Source organism: Somniosus microcephalus, chromosome 9, assembly GCF_052327205.1.
Source record: "Somniosus microcephalus isolate GS21.2 chromosome 9, FLI_Smic_1.0, whole genome shotgun sequence".
Taxonomy (NCBI): Eukaryota; Metazoa; Chordata; class Chondrichthyes; order Squaliformes; family Somniosidae; genus Somniosus; species Somniosus microcephalus.
The window spans coordinates 80,832,666-80,852,150 of record NC_140995.1 but is presented as its reverse complement, the minus strand read 5'-3'; the positions used below and the strand labels follow the sequence as shown (position 1 = coordinate 80,852,150).

The following is a 19,485-nucleotide window of genomic DNA, read 5'->3' as shown; positions in this document are numbered from 1 at the left end:
TGAGGGGCATAGATAGGATGGATGCTGAGGAGCTTTTTCCCTTAGTAGAGGGGTCAATAACTAGGGGGCATAGATTCAAGGTAAAGGGCGGGAGGTTTAGAGGGGATTTGAGAAAGAACTTTTTCACCCAGAGGGTGGTTGGAGTCTGGAACTCACTGCCTGAAAGGGTTGTGGAGGCAGGAACCCTCACAACATTTAAGAAGCATTTGGATGAGCACTTGAAATGCCACAGCATACAAGGCTACGGACCAAATGCTGGAATATGGGATTAGATTAGACAGGGCTTGATGGCCGGCGCGGACACGATGGGCCGAAGGGCCTCTATCCGTGCTGTATAACTCTATGACTCTATGACTCTATAACCGACCCCTGAGGATAGTCAGCATGGCTTTGTCAGAGGGCGATCATGTCTAACCAATTTGATTGAATTTTTTGAGGGGGTGACTAGGTGTGTGGATGAGGGTAGTGCAGTTGAGGGTAGTGCAGTTGATGTAGTCTACATAGACTTCAGTAAGGCTTTTGACAAAGTCCCACATGGGAAACTGGTCAAGAAGGTAAGAGCCCATGGGATCAAGGGCAATTTGGCACATTGGATCCAAAATTGGCTTAGTGGCAGGAGGCAGAGGGTGATGGTCGAAGGTTGTTTTTGTGACTGGAAGCCTGTGTCCAGTGGTGTACCACAGGGATCGGTGCTGGGTCCTTTGCTGTTTGTAGTGTACATTAATGATTCAGATATGAATGTAGGTGGTATGATCAGTAAGTTTGCAGATGACACAAAAATTGGTGGAGTGGTAAATAGCGAGGAGGGAAGCCTCAGGCTACAGGATGATATAGGTGGGTTGGTTAGATGGGCAGAACAGTGGCAAATGGAATTTAACCCTGAAAAGTGTGAGGTGATGCATTTTGGGAGGACTAACAGGGCAAGGGAATACACAATGAATGGTAGGACCCTAGGAAGGACAGAGGATCCTTGGTGTGCATGTACATAGATCCCTGAAGGCAGCAGGACAGGTAGATAAGGCGGTTAAAAAGGCATATGGGATACTTGCCTTCATTAGCTGAGGCATAGAATATAAGAGCATGGAGGTTATGATGGAGCTGTACAAAACGCTAGTTAGGCCACAGCTGGAATACTATGTGCAGTTCTGGTCGCCACATGATAGGAAGGATGTGATTGCATTGGAGAGGATGCAGAGGAGATTCATCAGGATGTTACCTGGGCTGGAGTGCTTCAGCTATGAAGAGAGACTGGACAGGCTGGGGTTGTTTTCCTTAGAGCAGAGAAGGCTGAGGAGGGACCTGATTGAGGTGTACAAAATTATGAGGGGCATAGATAGGGTAGATAGAAAGGAACTTTTCCACTTAATAGAGGTGTCAATAACCAGGGGGCATAGTTTCAAGGTAAGGGGCAGGAGGTTTAGAGGTGATTTGAGGAAAAACTTTTTCACCCAGAGGGTGGTTGGAATCTGGAACTCACTGCCTGAAAGGGTGATAGAAGCAAGAACCCTCACAGCATTCAAGAAGCATTTAGATGAGCACTTGAAATGCCATAGCACACAAGGCTACAGACCAAGTGCTGGAAAATGGGATTAGAATAGACAGGGCTTGATGGCCGGCGCGGATACGATGGGCCAAAGGGCCTCTTTCTGTGCTGTATAACTCTATGACTATGACTCTACCACCACTATATACCTTCCTCCAGTTCGAAAAACAACTGTTCACCACTTGTGACAGAGATCCAAAATGTACCTCAACAGTAACTGACAGGGTTAATGCTGGGAAAATGTTCCCCCTGGCTGGGGAATCTAGAACACGGGGTCACAGTCTCAGAATAAGGGGTTGGCCATTTAGGACTGAGATGAGGATTAATTTCTTCACTCTATGGGTTGTGAATCTTTGGAATTCTCTACCCCAGAGAGCTGTGGATGCTCAGTCGTTGAGTATATTCAAGACAGAGGTCGATTAATTTTTGGGAATTAAGGGATATGGGGATAGTGCGGGAAGTTGGAGTTGAGGTAGCAGATCAGCCATGATCTTGTTGAATGGTGGAGCAGGCTCGAATGGCCTACTCCAGCTCCTATTTCTTATGTTCTTATGTAATACCTCACGATTGGGGGGGAGGCGGGGGAAGTAGCACTAGGGTGAACTGAATTGTTTGTATGTATATATGTAAATGTGTGTGTATATACACTGCATTCTATTGTGTCACGTACGGTATTCAGTACCCCCTACAAAGGTCTCAGGGTGGCAATGTTCCATAACTTTAAAATAAGCCCTCCTCTCTCTCACTCCACTAATGAAGTGCCTGACTGCAACTACAACCTAACTTCCGCTGCGAGCGCCATCGCAGCTTGTTTGGGGTGGGTGGGTGGGGGGGGGGGAAGAGACTTTCTCCATTTGCTCGCTGCTGATTGGCCCGCAGGCGCCACCGACCGTCCAATGCCGTCCGGGGAGGCGCGGGCGCCGGGTGATTGACGGCTGGCGGCGACGTCACGCGCTCATTGACGGGCTGGGCTGGTGCGTGGCTCGAGCCGCGCTGGGCGAGGAGACGCTGCTGCAGCCTGCACTGGAGATTGTGGCAGTTTCCTTGGCGAAAGTACATTTATATATAGATATATATTTTTTAAATTACTATTGTTTTTAAGAATGGGTGTCGAAATCGAGACAATATCTCCAGGAGACGGTAATTCTTCTTCTTCCCAAGGGATTTATTGTGTTTAACTGGCTTTACATGGCAGCAGCCTTGTCTTTAGCAGTCTAGACAAATTTGGTAGCAATGCAGTGTGTGTAGATTTTTAAATGGCATTTGCTGACAGCTGCGTAAAGGCCAGTACTGTACTGTAAAGGAGAGATAACCGGGCGACTGCGGGATTTCACTCTACTTAGATTTTCATTAGTATTTCTTCTGTTCGTATCCGTGGTAAAGGGAAATGATTAGGCGTGTTCATATGAATACTGATTCTATAAAACGTGTGCCTGAAAAGGTATTTAAACTTTAGTTCCAGCAGCAAAAATTAAATCCTGAAAGGCCTAAAGCTAACCACTCATTGTGAAACAGTCATAAAATGCAAAATCGTGTATCAATTATAAAAACGGCGGCCACATTTCAGCAACTAATTTGGCACTCCATTCTGAAAGTTAACGTGGTTTTGTGCTATTCTCTAAAGCCATTATAAAAAAAATTAATTAATTGGAATATCGTACAGTTGCACTGGTACACCTGTACTTAATCTAGTTGTGCAATCTATTACAAAGAATTGTGGCTTTCCTTACTCATAATGAACACTAAATATAATATACTAATTTCATGTTTTTTTTTAGGCAGGACATTTCCAAAAAAGGGACAGACATGTGTTGTTCACTATATAGGTAATGTATATTATAAATCATACATTTCAGTTTGATAAGAAAAGAATGTCACCAGTGGGAGGGAATGGGCATTGCAGCTTTCTGAAGGTAGGATCTATGATGGTGTTTTTGGAGCCCTGTCCTATTTCAGTATAGAATTGTCGGACCCTGTCTTGTATTTGCAGTCTCTCCCACACACAGTTCTTGATTTTGCCCATGTCACATGGCAAAGTGCTGAAAAGCAGCCAGGTGCTTTCCCTCCAGGAGGAAGAGAAAATTGTACAAAAAGTTGCTCTCAGCTGAACTAGTGCACCTCTTGGCTGCTGATTTCAGAATGGCTGGCAGATTCCCAGGAGAAGTTCACTCATCCAACCAGAGATAGTGCATGGTATGAGGCGATGCAACAAAGGAGAAAATGCCTTAAGAGAAAGGCAGTCTTGTAAATATATACAGGCAACAGCTACATTACTTAGCAAACTATTGATACCACAGGTATTGCATTTTTCCAAATAACTGTGAAAGTGTTGTGTATAATTCAAATTCTAAATTATTTTGTGTGTCTCAATGCAGTTGAGATGCTAAGCAGAGCTTTGTCTCAAGGTAAAATAAGGCTGCCAATCGGTGTGATTTTTAAAGATATAATCTGAGTACTGACTGCTACAGTGCTGCTTCTTGTACGTGTAAAATAACTTTGAAATTGATAGCTAAAATAGCTAACTAAATGGATTAGTTGATTAAAACAAATGAATATACAACATAATGTAAAATTCAAATAATTATTTCCTATTAATCCACCATACAGTAATTCAGCGCTGAAACATTTATAACACTATTGCAGTACTTTCACAACAGGGGCATAATGGCTTATTATGTGACTATTATACAATTGTTTGATGCACCTGTAGGGTGTGTTGGACTTCTTGCATGTATATTTCTTGGTGTAATACAAAGTTCTTCTACGTCGGCTTAGATATGTTGACAAATGGGATCGTTCCAGCATATTTTTAGCATTCTGCTTTTCAGATGTAAGGTATTAATAACCTTGGAAGGGCTTCTTCATTTGTTTTGGAAAGATGGTCTTATCAAGTAAGCTACTACTTTCTTATAAGCTATAAAACTGATGATTACTGTGTTGCCTGGCTCACTTCTCTTTCTTTACTCACTTTTGCTACCAGACCTTAAATCTTGGAGGACTTTGGTCAAAAGTATCTTGCCCTTGTCAAATTCCATTACCCTGCCCTTTTATTTATAGAATTGAAAAATAAATGATAAATAAAAAGACAATGTAACTCTAGACCATCTGTAAAGTGTCAGAAGCATTTCCCAGCATCTCCATTTTGTATACAAATCTCAAATCGGGTTAGCTCCAAGATGACATACTTGGAGATGGGTGATTTTGAACCAAGTTGATCCTTGGAGTAGACTTGGTAATCGCTTACCTGAGTCAGGTAGGTCTCCAGCCTGGCTCATTAATGGGACCTGGATGGGAAAATCTGTTACTAGGTGTTGGCATTCTTCCCATTCAGTTTGTATAATGCTGCAAGCTAACACTTGATAGGCCCAAGTAAGTTGTGCAGTTTTAGCTGGTTAAACTCTAGTAGTACCCCTATGCATTTTGGGAGTTTTAGCCCTAACTCTTGCTAACCTGGGTTTAAAATCCCACAAATGAGAGAAATTGTCAGTTAATTTGTCTTTAGTGATGTTGATTGAGGGAGGAAAGTTGCTCTGCTTCGAACAGTGCCACTGTTAACATCTCGCCCAAAAGACAGCACCTCTGGTATTGAAACACTACCTCAGTATTGCAATGAAATTGTGCGCTGAAGTCCTTTCACTGAGGCAAGAGTACAACTGATCTAAGCGAACACTTGAGTAAATTGGTCACAATGCACATCTTCTTTTGCTTTCTTTTGTTTTTCTCTTTTTGTAGTGATGTCAGTCTTGCCCGAGACAAGAAGTAGTTGTTCTGAATTCTTACCTGTTATCATTGCTGCCATGTGTGTGAGCATCTAGTGAGGGCAGGACCAGCTTAGGCTCCAATGTCACTTGGGACTGAATAGCTTTCTGCCATTCATTGTCATGTCTCCCTTGAGTAATGGCCATTTGGGTGAGGTAACAGAGGGTCTGGCACCTGTAGAAGCTACTCCTGCAAGGAATCATTGTGTTTGTGGAGTGTGGCAGAGGTAGAGGGGAGGGGGTGTGGCAGAGGCGGGGTGGCAGGGGCGGGGGGGACCCGCGGGGGAGGGGGGCCGCGGGGAGGGGTGTGGGGCCGCGGGGGTGGGAGGGATGGGGGGGAGGGGCCGGTGGGAGGGATGGGGGGGAGGGGCCGAGGGGAGGGGGCCGCGGGGAGGGGAGGGGTGTGGGGCCGCGGGGAGGGGAGGGGAGGGGGCCGCAGGGAGGGGGTGGGGCGGCGGGGAGGGGAGGGGGTGGGATGGGGCCGTGGGGAGGGGGAGGGGCCGGGGTGGGGTGGGGCCGTGGGGAGGGGGTGGGGCCAGGGGGAGGGGGTGGGGCCGAGGGGAGGGGAGCGGGCCGCGGGGAGGGGGTGGGGCCGAGGGGAGCGATGGGGGGATGGGGGGCCGCGGGGAGGGCGGGGGAGGGGGTGGGGCCGCGGGGAGGGCGGGGGAGGGGGTGGGGCCGCGGGGAGGGCGGGGGGGCGGGGGAGGGGCCGCGGGGGGGAGGGGGTGGGGAGGGCGGGGGGGCGGGGGAGGGGCCGCGGGGGGGAGGGGGTGGGGCCGCGGGGAAGGGCCGCGGGGGGGGAGGGGGTGGGGCCGCGGGGGGGGAGGGGGTGGGGCCGCGGGGGGGGAGGGGGTGGGGCCGCGGGGAGGGGAGGGGGAGAGGCCAGGGGGAGGGGGTGGGGGCGGGGCCGCAGGAGGGGAGCGGGCCGCGGGGAGGGATGGGGGGCCGAGGGGAGGGATGGGGATGGGGGGGCTGGGGGGGGGGTGGGGCCGCGGGGAGGGCGGGGAGGGGGTGGGGCCGCGGGAAGGGCAGGGGAGGGGTGGGGCCGCGGGGAGGGCAGGGGCGGGGGTGTGGCTGAGGGGAGGGGGTGGGGCCGAGGGGAGGGGGCCACGGGGAGGGGAGGGGGTGGGGCCGAGGGGAGGGGGCCGAGGGGAGGGGGTGGGGCCACGGGGAGGGGAGGGGGTGGGGCCGCGGGGAGGGGGTGGGGCCGATGGGAGGGGGCCGCGGGGAGGGGGGGTGGGGCCGAGGGGGTGGGGCCGCGGGGAGGGGGTGGGGGTGGGGCCGATGGGAGGGGGCCGCGGGGAGGGGGGGTGGGGCCGAGGGGAGGGGGCCGCGGGGAGGGGAGGGGGTGGGGGCGCGTGGAGGGGGTGGGGCCGGAGGGGAGGGGAGGGGGTGGGGCTGCGGGGAGGGGAGGTGGGAGGTGGAGGGGAGGGGGTGGGGCCGGAGGGGAGGGGAGGGGGTGGGGCTGCGGGGAGGGGAGGTGGGAGGTGGAGGGGAGGGGGTGGGGCTGCGGGGCGGGGGGGCCGCGAGAGGGGGGGTGGGGAGGGTGAGGGCCGCGAGGGGGGGGGGAGGGCCGTGGGGTGGGGCCGCGGGGAGGGGGTGAGGGTGAGGCCAAGGGGAGGGGGTGAGGCCGAGGGTGGGGGCAAGGGGGCGAGGGGAGGCGGGAGGAGGGGAGGGGGCGGGGGAGAGGTGGGGAGGGAGGGGACCAGGGGAGGCGGGGGAGGGCGTGGGGGCGGAGGGGAGGGGGGAAGGGGCGAGGGGAGGGGGGCGAGGGGAGGGGGCCGGAGGCGAGGAGAGGGGGCGAGGGGGCCGGGGCCGGAGGGGGGGGGGGAGGGGGCCGAGGCGCAGGGAGGGGGCGGCGCGGTGAGGGGGTAGGGGCGGGGCAGAGGGGAGGGGAGGGGGCGGGGCAGAGGGGAGGGAGGGGTGGGGCGGGGGTGGGGGAGAGGGTGGCAGAGGCGAGGGGAGGGGGGTTGGGGCAGAGGCGAGGCGCGAGGGGGGGGTGGGGCAGAGGCGCGAGGGGGGGTGGGGCAGAGGCGCGGGGAGGGGGTGGGGCAGAGGCACGGGGAGGGGGTGGGGGGAGGGGGTGGGGCAGAGGCACGGGGAGGGGGTGGGGGGGAGGGGGTGGGGCAGAGGCACGGGGAGGGGGTGGGGGGGAGGGGGTGGGGCAGAGGCACGGGGAGGGGGTGGGGGGAGGGGGTGAGGCGGAGGGGGTGGGGTAGGGCAGAGGCCCGAGGAGGGGACGGGGTGGGGCGAGGGGGTGGGGCAGAGGTGCGGGGAGGGGAGGGGGTGGGGCAGATGCGCGGGGTGGGGAGGGGAGGGGGGTGGGGCAGAGGGGGGGGTCAGAGGCGCGGGGCGGGGATGGGGTGGGGCAGAGGCGCGGGGAGGGGATGGGCAGAGGCGCGGGGAGGGGATGGGCAGAGGCGCGGGGAGGGGGTGAGGCAGAGGTGCGGCGGGGGGGAGGGGAGTGGGGCAGAGGCACGGAGGGGAGGGGAGTGGGGCAGAGGCATGGGTGGGGCAGAGGCTCCGGGGGTGGGGGGTGCAGAGGCACCGGAGAGGGGGGCGGGGTGGAGGCACGGGGGGGTTGGGGGTGGAGGCACGTGGAGGTGGAGGCACGGGGGGGTGTGGGGGCGGAGGCATGGGGTGTGTGTGGGGGCGGGGTGGAGGCACGGGGAGAGGGTGGGAGCAGGTCAGAGGCACGGTGAGGGGGCAGGGGCCGGAGACACGGGGAGGGGCAGCGGCACGGGGAGGGGGTGGGTCAGAGGCACGGAGGGGCAGAGGCGAGGGGGTGGGGCAGAGGCACGGGGAGGTGGTGGGGCAGAGGCCCAGGGAGGGGGTGGGGGAGGGGGTGGGGCAGAGGCATGGGGAGGGGGTGGGGCGGAGGGGGAAGGGCAGGGGCACGGGGAGAGGAAAAACTGTCAAGTACCTTTTTGATCTCTTTGCCACTGTCTCCTATGTTTTATAACTCAGTAATTCTTCTGTTTATCATGTATGCCACACTTTCTTATATCTGTCAAATTTCTGGTGCATACATGTCAATTCTCTTCTGTATTATTAAACCATTTCATCTGCTGTTGCTGCTCTTGCATTCTGAATCTCTACTTAATGATTCCCGATGCCAATGTCAACCAGTACTTCCGAAACTTCATATTCCCTGGCTATCTTAATGGTTCAGTGGAAAAATGTTGTGGTAGTGACTGTACAGATGAGGAAGGTTCCCATATTTTAATCCTGGGCTCTGTTGAGCTAGCGGATCTTGGCCAGAACAGCAGTGGAAGCACTATATCTACGGAAGCACTACAGCTGCTTTTAATTGATTTGGAGCATTATCCACTACTGACAGTTTTCCTGCAATCGACTGTGCTCCTCAAAGTAAACTGACAGAACTGTGCTGAGCAAAGAACCACTTTTTCTTCGACTTCCATATTTTCTGTCAAAACTACAACCTCCTCCTCCTCTGCCTGCCAGCTAATGCACTGAGACAGTGTCGTATGATATCTTACTTGCGTTATGATACAAAACAACATTATAATATGGCCATCCTGTCCCATGGGACGGGCTCAGCATCAATTTTCAGACCTCCTGAATCCAATTTTTGCTCGTAGGCCCACCATTCTAAAATACGTTGTATTGTACTGTGCCATTGGAGAATTCAGAAACCGGAAACCTGGTCTTTCGTCATGCACAAGACTAGACCTGTTTTGTAAATCAGTGTGCACCTGGCTTACAGAGGCACATGTCAGTGTGCAGTACAGAGGAGTGTTTGGCATTGCTCTCTGAAAACCAGGCTTTTAACATAAGACTTTTAGCCTCAGTGCCCTGGGCTAGGAAGAAAAAAATTCAACTAGGGCTCCATTCTTTTTATCTGTTTATTGACATGCTTAAAAAGTGTGTCTGTGAGCACTGTACGAGGATAGGATGAAGCTCCGCTGTGATTTTCTCCACAGTTGAATAGCATATCTAGAATTACACATGTGGAATGGCCATTTTGGTGCAATAGTGAAGTGCTGTTGGTGATGGTGGAATTGTATCCTATTGTGTATCACTGGCTTCAGGAAGTGGGGGAAAAACAAACCACGTCGACCAAAAATCTTCACTTGAAAATTGTGGCATGCTTAAACATTGCCCATTTTGTTTATCTTGAAACACTTGAGTTAGCTTGAATACCTTGGTGTAAGTTGGACACCTGTTCATGGACCATTCCAACATATATGATTAATTGTGTTGATCCTTCAAGTCATGATGGCCTAACACTAATATAGTACTCAATCAAGAGGATAGACCGTGACCTGCTCTCAGACTTGTGCCAATGCTATTCTGGAGCTAGTTGCTATGAAAGTTCCAAGCCTTGGCCCTAAAGGGAATTGCTTGAGCTGCATTCTGCCCCTCCTCCAATGGTAGGTTCAAAATTTAGAACTTGCCATGTTTTGAATTAGGATTTTTGAAAGCTATCCTAGGCCAAAAAGTAGTCTTAAAAAATGTTGTCTTAATTTAAAAATTCTTTTAATTATTCTGCCTTTTCCATATTTTTCAATACCTATTCTTTTTGTCTCATTTATTTTATTCTTATGCCTATGTTTACCTTATGTTTTTCATGAGTTCCTTTTATGCAAAGTCCATCGTGTTTTATTTAACTTTCTTTTCATTTGTTTTTTACTTTTAGCACTCTACTTCCCTTTTTATGTGCTTCCTGCCATTTGTGTTTTATTTTTTCCTGTTGTCTATAATTTAGGTGCTCTCATTTTTTCCTAAAGCTATGTACCCGATCAGATTTTCTTTGTATTTTTCATTTAATTTATTCACTGAGATGGCAGGGGATTATTGGGGTCAGGCATTAATATTGAAAAATATGCACTGAAGAATCTCTATGAATTCCAAGCTTTATGTGGTGCATATTTTAGAGCACTCTATATTCATATACTTGTTCGGGTTTTTTTTTGATAACATTAGATCGAATTTGAAGTAATGGCCAAAATTTTCCCAAGCACTAATAAACTAGGTATAGCAATGAGACCAAGTAGAATTGCACTCATATTTCCCCTTTTAAGGGAACATTTCCTCCTGCCCTGCCCATTCATTCCAGAAGTCCTTTTGAGACAAGAAACTCATCATGTGTTGAATTTTATGGAGAATCTGAATCTGCACTATATAGCAGAGTTCACCAATACATGGGTCTCCAGTACTTATGATTTTGGGGTGTTCAGATTCAAATATCAATGACCTTGAATCAAATACAGGATATTTACTAAATTACTTAGTGCTACAACCTTACACACTTAATCCTTCATGCTCACTCACGTTCAAGAGTCATATATAGTACTGTAGATACACTGCAGTAAAGAAAGCAATAACTCCATCCTTAATCTCTTTCCCATATCAGGTAAAATACTGAGATGTCTGAGAAAAAATGTTACACTGAGCTTTATAAGTAGTTCCTTGCTTTGAACAAAAACAGATTTAACATGAAGAGTACTTGTAACTACTGGACTATTTATAAGATAATGATTTCCTACTTCAGTGTAATTTCAACTTGTAATACAGTTTCTATTGAAAATCTCCATAAAACTATTAGGCAAAGCAGGTATGCACATTTTTGTAACTATCACTGCTCACCATGTTTTTAATGTACTTTTGTCCAACTTTCATTCCCATCTTGGAAGCAGTGATTCTGGTACCATAGTTGCTGGTTGCAATCTGGTGCCTCATCAAAATGGTTATTCCTCGTGTGAGCCTCAGAAGGCTTTTGGACAAGTGACTTTCAGCAGGATTCATTGGATAGCGATCAGGAATGGGAAATCTAATGTATCCCCCTCTTCCTAGGGGCCTGTTGTAGCATCCTAACTGCTGTTCTGGCCAAGATAGCTAACTCATGACAGACTCTGGATCAAACTTGGGACTTTCTATTCTGTATGACTTCTTGCTACGTCAGACAATGCCTTTACCCACTAGGCCATCAGGGAAGCTGCTTAATGTACATTTTAATATGCTTCTCTATTTAACATAAATGTTTGTCGTCTTCCTTTGTTGGATTCAGATGTTTGCTTTGTTCTCTGCCTGACTATAATCAGAAATAGTTCAGAGTAACCTTTCCCCACTGTGATATTTTAATACTTTATCAGGCTTTGTCATGCAGTATGCAATTCATAAAATATAATCTTTGGTAGTCATTCAGATATGTGCCTGACTCTGTATAGAATAGTACAGCACTTAGCTGTAATCTCAATCACTTATTAGATTTTCACCAAGCTTGGATATTGACTTTCTGTCATCAGATTCTGGCTTCCTTTTGAAACTGGGATGTTGGAAACTGTATCTGTACCTACATGTACCTTGAGCAAGTGATCAGTAATGTTTCGAACCAATCAGTTAAGCAGTTATTCATCAGATTTGATCACTCGCTTTCAGTTGTTATCCCATCTCCATAAATACTGATTGTTATTTAGTAGCACTTTATTGGATAGTTAACATAATTAATCAGTGATTTTGTTTTGTAACACTTCAGTTACCACCAAAAATGGCCATAATAGAAGCTCTTGAATCAATCCCTTCATCTACAAGCAATAGAGACCCACCTCTAATTTTCAATAGTAGCAGTTTTTCACAGTATTACATAAGCTGTTTCCTCTTTCAGATTTTGAGTTTTTATAAAGTGGGTAGAATGGAAATTTGTTTGTAAATGCCATCCTTTGATAGTGTACTGGTTAATGCATTTTATAAAATATTCCCTTGTGCACTATTTAAAGGCAGTCATTAACCCATATAAAATAAATGGCTAAAATCCTGTACAAAGGACTTTAATGAGAACATGTTAAACAGCTACCAAAATAACTAAATCCAACAAAGTCACCTCATTGGGTTAAAAATCAGATTTAGTGACTTCAGCCATTCATCTTTAGTTGCCTTTTGAAAATGATGCCTAAAGGGGAACTGCCTGCTATTAACCCCAAGACAATTAGCAGGTAGAAGGAATGACTCTCATTGGGCCACCTGGGTTTGCATTTGTTTTTGCCACTCACCCACTGTTTTACTACAAGGCATATAGATTGATTCTAAGCAAAATAAAACCAATTACTGTTATGGCAGTTCCTTGGGAATATTCAATAATTTATACTGTAAAGGTATTTTAATACTATGTACAGTGAAGTGTTATCTTAGATTTTTAATTCACAATATAAGGATTGTTCTTGGTACTTGGGAAGAATGTATTTGGGAAGAATTAAATATATACAGTACATAGTTACTGAATTGGGAAGACAGTAATTTCTCTTTACTGCAAGTACAATTACCATTATCTGTTTGAATAATTAGGGATTAATTGTAGACAGAAGACATTTGTGTGGAGGTGGCCTTCGAGATGAGTGTTCTAGTCAAAGTATAATTTTTTTTGCTTATATATGTTTCATTATTCAGCTCCACTGTTCTGTGAGGCAAGCCAGTTTACCTACAGAAGCTGCTGTTTGCTAATGTAACTAGACAAAACTGGTCTCTTTTAGTATCACTAATTTTATGTTTGGTGCAATGTGAGAACCAAATACTGTATAATATGTTGTGTTTTAACTTGGAGTAACGTAGGCCCATATTTTCCTCAGTGTGTAAACTAAATCAGTTTACTTTAATAAATTCCCTTACTGTGTGATCCCCTGAAAGTGTTTTCTTCCTGTTTGTTAAATACTGATATGTAAGTAATAAATATAGAAGCAAAACAAATTTGTAAAATGTTTGTTAATGCCAGTAATGTGTTGAACTTTTTTTGCATAGAAACAGTTGGGACTTTCCACAAATGAGTCTTACAAACAGTTCACGTCTTGTCAGATCCGACACCAATATTTAGAGGTTCAGTTATCCGAAGTTTTCTCCCTCTCTAAGGCTGAGGGGAGAAAAATCAATTTATTAAACCATCTTTATAAACCAATAAATTTTTTAAAACTTTTCTCTTTAATGAGCATTTAGTTCAACAATTTATGTTCAACAATTTATCTTCAAATGTACACAGATATTTAAAAATCTCCCAACAATTAAAACCTGAAGGAATGAGACTCCACATACTAAGTTAATTTTCCATGCCAGAGAGGTTGACTGGCAGTAATTATGACGTAGTGGAGAATAGATGGTGAATACTGCAGATAGGAGGCTACCTCCTTTCAAAGCACTGCAAGGTTGTTATACCTATCAGGAAAGGATGACCAGGTTGGGCCTCTCTTCTCTTGAAGAAAAGAGAAGGCTGAGAGGTGACCTAATAGAGGTCTTTAAAATTATGAAATGTTTTGACAGTGTTTCCAGTTGTTGGGAAGAGCAAAACCAGAGGCCATCAATATAAGATAGTCACCTAGAAATCAAATGGGGAATTCAGAAGAAACTTCTTTACCTAGAGAGTGGTGAGAATGTGGAACTCGCTACCACAGGGAGTGGTTGAGGTGAATTGTATAGATGCATTTAAGGGGAAGCTAGATAAGTATGAGGGAGAAGGGAAGAGAGGATTATGCTGATAATAGATGAGGAAAGATGGTAGGAAGCTCGAGTGGAGCATAAACGGTGGCATGGACTGGTTGCGCCAAATGGCCTGTTTCTGTGCTGTATATCTATGTTATAAAAAAAAAAAAAAAAAAAAATCATTTCCATTATAATGTCAGTACAGGGCTATGTCTAACATCGGACGACGACGACTGCAATGTTTTAAGAAATCAGATTTAAAAATACAAGGGCAAACTTGGCAAGATGCGCTACTGATTTGAGGCCTTGCTGAAACTGGTGTATGGGAATCCGAAATAGCCCCATCAACCCATACTTCCTTCTATTGAGGTTCTGTATGAGGAAAGGCCTGCTGCATTTGTGGTTCCATTTCTGCATGACCATGGAGCTATCCTCAAGTTGTGGTCTTCTCCTCAAGTCCTTTCATGCTCTGGGTTTCTGAGCTGATATTGATAATGCTCAGCAATCAAGATAGCCTTGACTTGAACTCGGCTAGTGGGCCACTGAAAAGATCCTGAATAGATATTAATTGTCGTGCATGTAGCTATGGTCTGAAAATCAGGGTTGCCAGATGTTATGTGCAGCATTGTCTGTGCAGTCTGTTTTCCTCACTATCTTTATTGTCTGTTCAAAAATTCTGGTGATTAAACAGCTCATTAACTGTTTGCAAAGTATAAAAATGAGCTCAGTGGAGGTATTGGCTGATTGGTTGGGCAAGATTATCAAACTAGTGAGGCATGAATATGACGAGGAAACCCAGATGTACCTGCCAGTTTGATATACAGGTCCTGCTCAAAGCAAAAGCATTGAACCTAAAAAGTAGAAAATAATGGCCAATAGGTTAAATCAAATGTAGTAGGCATTTTCAAAATGTAATATAAGTTACAAATGTCTTGTCTATAATGGTTGCTGTCTAAAACAGGGACGTGTAGGAGTCTTCATTATATTAGGGTCCATCGTTGACTTTGAGAGTTCCCTGTGAGAGTTACTGAAATTCCTAAATGATTGATGCAGGGCTCCTGCATGCACTGATGACCATGTTTGCATAGGAATACAAGTATCAAGTAATGATAAAGGTAGAAAAAAGTGAGTGTTGAATATATATAAAATAATGATATGCTTGAGGTAACAGCAGGAAAACGATCTGGGGATTTTGGTGGATAGGTTGTTCAAACTGTCAGTTCAGTTTATGAAGAAAGTAAATAACATGTTGGATGCATAACTAAGGCTAACTTAACAACTTGTATTTAGATAACAACTTTAACATCATAAAATCTCTTGAGGCACTTCACAGAAGCTTTACAAACAACATTTGACACCAAGCCACATGAGATATTTGGGCAGATTACCAAAAGCTTGGTCAAAGAGGTCGGTATTAAGGAGCGTCTGAAAGGAGGTAGCGTGGCAGAGAGTTTATGGTAAGAAATCCCAGAGCTTGGCAGCTGAAGGCACGGCTACCAATGGTGGAGCAATTAAAATCGGGGATGCTCGAGGCTAGAATTAGAGGAGCGCAGATATCTCGGCAGGTTGTGGTGCTGGAGGAGATTACAGAGATAGTCTAAAGAGATTATGTTGAATTCGGAAGTTATCTGGTCTTGGTGAGACTGCATCTGAAGTTCTTTGTTTATTTGTGGTCTCTTTTATTACAGGATAGATGTAGAATTATTGGAGAGAGTTCAGAGGATATCCATGAGGAAAGCTTATCTATCTTTTGACTTTATGGAGAAGACGAGGCTTGGTAGCAACTTAATAGAGGTATTAAGATTTTTAAAGGAATTAACATAGAAACATAGAAGATAGGAGCAGGAGTAGGCCATTCGGCCCCTTGAGCCTGCTCCGCCATTCAATGCGATCATGGCTGATCATCCAAATTCAGTACCCTGTCCCTGCTTTCTCCCCATATCCCTTGAATTGAGAATTTGGATCCAAAATTATTGTTCTGTTGGGGCCAGGATTCACGGACTAGGCAGCACTGTTCTAAGTTAAGGGGGTCAAAAGCAAATGTAAGTTTTATTTTAGTAAGAGGGTGATAGAATTGTGGAGTGGATTACCAGCGCAGGCGATGGAACACATAGTCCTGGGAAGTTTTAAAAACTGATGGGATGATTTTCTGTTGGGAAAGAGATGCCGGGTTATTAGTTCCAGATTTATGGTAAAGAAATAAAGTTTGGAAGAATAGGCTAAATGGACTTCAGCTGCTCAAAAAATTACTATTTATATAGGCTTGTAATTTGCAGTCGGCGATTGCCACTGACCTTGAAGAAAGCTGCCCAGAGATTTTGCGATCTCTGTGGCGAAAACTTGAGGTTTCTCGACGTGAAATTAATTGTAGGTATTCTGTGATGAGTGTCTCACCTCCTGACTCCCCAAAGCCTTTCCACCATCTACAAGGCACAAGTAAGGAATTTTTCATGCTCTGGGTTACTGGATGAGTGCAGCTCCAACAACACTCAAGCTCGACACCATCCAGGATAAAGCAGCCCGCTTGATTAGTACCCCATCCACCACCTTAAACATTCACTCCCTCCACCACCGGCATACCGTGGCTGCAGTGTGTACCATCTGCAAGATGCACTGCAGCAACTCGCCAAGGCTTCTTCGGCAACACCTCCCAAACCCGCGACCTCTTCCACCTAGAAGGACAAGGGCAGCAGGTGCATGGGAACACCACCACTTTCAAGTTCCCCTCCAAGTCACACACCATCCTGACTTAGAAGTATATCGCCGATCCTTCATCACGCTGGGCCAAAATCCTGGAACTCCCTACCAAACCGCACTGTGGGAGTACCATCACCACACGGACTGCAGCAGTTCAAGAAGGCGGCTCACCCCCACTTTCTCAAGGGCAGTTGGGGATGGGCAATAAATGCTGGCCTTGCCAGTGATGCTCACATCCCAGGAACGAATAAAAAAAATTTTTTAATTGTAACGCTGTAACGGGATTCCTAGTATAGTGCAGCAGTGATATCATCAAGCAGCCAATCACATTGAAGAATTCTCAGACAGCAAACCAGGAAATGAAAAGCACTAATTATCTGCACTTTTACATTTTTTTTTTTTACAAAGAGCGAAATAAAGATTGGGATATATACATGGGGTTAAGGCAGAAGCTGAAATATCATCAACAAGCTTTATTTTTTTTTAAATCTAGTAATTTTTATCTTAATTGAGAAATTTGATATTCCACAAATAAAAATTAGTTTTTCAGGGCCAGAATGGTGGTTTAGCAGTCAGCACACTGTTAAAACCCCAGTTACACCTATTCCAATAAGGCTTAACATTTAATGGGGTGTTTAACAGCGATATTAACATGGAAAAGCTCAAGTTTTCATCAGTTTCACTGATTGCCGGCTATGGGGCTTGTGGGGGGTGGGGTGTCCACAGCGCAGCCTGTGTCAAGCAGTGAATGACTAACAGCAACTTCAGGATTTTCCACATTTAGATGCACACGCTACATCACAAGTCCGTTTCAGAGGGGTAATGACGATGAATGCCCACCACAAAATCAGGGACATACATACAGCACAGACGGGGGTGTTTCATGCCCGTGTCTACTCTTTGAAAGAGCTATCCTATTACAGGTACACTATCCCTTATCCGAAAGCCTTGGGACCAGCTGAGTTTCGGTTTTCAGAATTTTTCAGATTTCAGAAGGTATTATAAGACTGGGAAATTTGTATTTAATATAAATTGTAAAAGTTCAGGCTACCTCTTGTGACTGTTCCGTGTCTCATTCCCTTTCCTGCTTCTCTGGAAAGCCGGATATCGGTTGACTCCTACTAAGCTGGCCCGCAAATCAAGTCGGGGGGTGAGAAAAGAATATCGGACGGGCCGCGGTGCGGTGGGGGGGGGCGGAGAAAAGAATATCGGGTCGGGTCGGGAGAAAAGAATATCGGACGGGCCGCGGTTCAGTTCGGGGGGTGGGGGGGGGGTGGGGGGAAGAGAAAAGAATATCGGACGGGCCGCTGTATTATTGGGTTCACTCTCCCGGTACCTCCTTCACACTGCCTGGCTCGGCCTGCAATCTCCTACCCAGGAGGGAACTCTGTGACCCTCTGCCCTGCTCAGCGTAAGTCGTGCGCTACTCTGGTCATTTCGTGCGCACGACTTACGCTGAACAAAAAAACTTTCGGTTTTTAGAGGTTTTCGGTTTTCGGAAGTTCGGATAAAGGATAGTCTACCTGTATTCCCATTCCCCTGCCCTTTTCCCATATTTGGATTGTATTTATCCAATTCCCTTTTGAAAGTTATTATTGAATCTGCTTCCACCACCATTTCAGGCTCATAACTCGTTGCAGGAAAAATAAAGTTCTCCTCATCTTGCCTTTGGTTCTTTTGGATAACGGAGGACTCTGCATTAGTTCACTTTGCATGTTTCGAATATTTTGTTTTGTATAATCTATTTTGAAATATTTAAATATTGCTGATTAACTGGGTTGAAGTACAAATAATATATTGCAAATTAGTATTGTTTACAGGTGAGCTTATAGAATGTCTGATACAAGCATTCCATTTCTTGGCAAACAAAAATATATCTATCATGGTAAAAAATGTCTTATTTTAATAACATTGCCCATCTCTGGACAATAAAGAAATAGAAAGTCAATATGGGCTAAAGAGTGTAAAGGTACAATGTGTTCTAATTAATTTGTTATCCTTCACACACACCAGAGAAAAGCTAAAGCAGGAGAAAATCATAGGGATATTTCCTTTTAAGTCATTTGCATGTCTTGATGGATGATGTATGACCACCCTCTTCCATGCATTGTATATAATTCCTGCCCTTGGGCACTTAAAGCCCCTCAGTTCTTTTCCCATTACCTCTGCTTCTACTCAACTTCACAGAAATATCTTTGTAGAGACAGACTAAAAGTTTCTAAACATTTGTCAGTTGAATCCACTAGACCCAACTTATTTTTCAAACTAAAAATTGCTGTCCATAGCTGACTTATTGGCATCTGTTATTAAGAACATAAAACTGTTTTTCTGGGCCGAGGACACACGAACTTTAGGTGACTTACAACTGGATAAGTACCTGATTAGGAATTGGTTTGAAGTTGTTAATTTTTTCCACAATGCCAAGTGTGTTGGATAATTGAGGATCTGCTAGTACCTGTAGTCATTTTTTGCCTGCTTGGAATGTTTTGTGTAAGTTTTTGCACACTGTTTGAATTGAAATTTTATTGAATCGTAACTTGATTGTGTTGTGGTTGTGGCACATCTTACAAATTTAGCATTCTAAATAAGTCCATAGAACTTCGGGCACAAACGTTCATTTCTTGGTAAACAAAATATATTTATCAGGATTAAACTGTCTTGTACAGATAAGGATCATTTAGCATCAGCCACTATGAAGTCTCTGGGCAAGTTCCTGAGTGGTTGGACAGAAATAAGTGGAACTCATACTGAGTTCTGGATGCACACACAACTTCTGGAGGGTGAAATTATTCCATGTTGGAGCAAGTGCACATTAAATGTGTGTTAATAATATAGTAATTTGGTGAGTTAATATAAATGGATATTTGCTCATGCTCATAAAGTTCCTCTGGGGAGTAATCTGGTTTGATGCACCTTAGACACAGGCCCAGTGTTAACTTTTTTTGGCTTGTAGAGCACCAATAAAAAGTAAACATGCAAATCTGCTCAAGCTTGCTTTCCTGCTCTCATCAGTTTAAAACACACAAGCTGTAAAAGTGATTAAAGTTAAGGTAGGTGAGC

At 46.1% G+C, this 19,485-nt stretch overlaps 1 protein-coding gene across 4 annotated transcripts in view; it reads left to right on the top strand.

Moving 5' to 3' along the window:
* Window positions 1-2,505: 2,505 nt before the first annotated feature.
* Window positions 2,506-19,485, top strand: part of LOC147112502 (peptidyl-prolyl cis-trans isomerase FKBP1B) — a 29,173-nt gene continuing 12,193 nt past the window's right edge. Inside the window, exons 1-2 of one of the 4 annotated variants that reach the window (XM_085996805.1) lie at window positions 2,506-2,683; window positions 3,322-3,369. In XM_085996805.1, the coding sequence (XP_085852931.1) occupies window positions 2,647-2,683; window positions 3,322-3,369 (85 nt within the window). In that variant the 5' untranslated portion in view covers window positions 2,506-2,646. Of the gene's footprint in view, window positions 2,684-3,321; window positions 3,370-15,497; window positions 15,523-19,485 lie in introns of those variants that run through there. The other 3 variants (XM_085996804.1, XM_085996806.1, XM_085996807.1) reach the window with 3 other exon arrangements.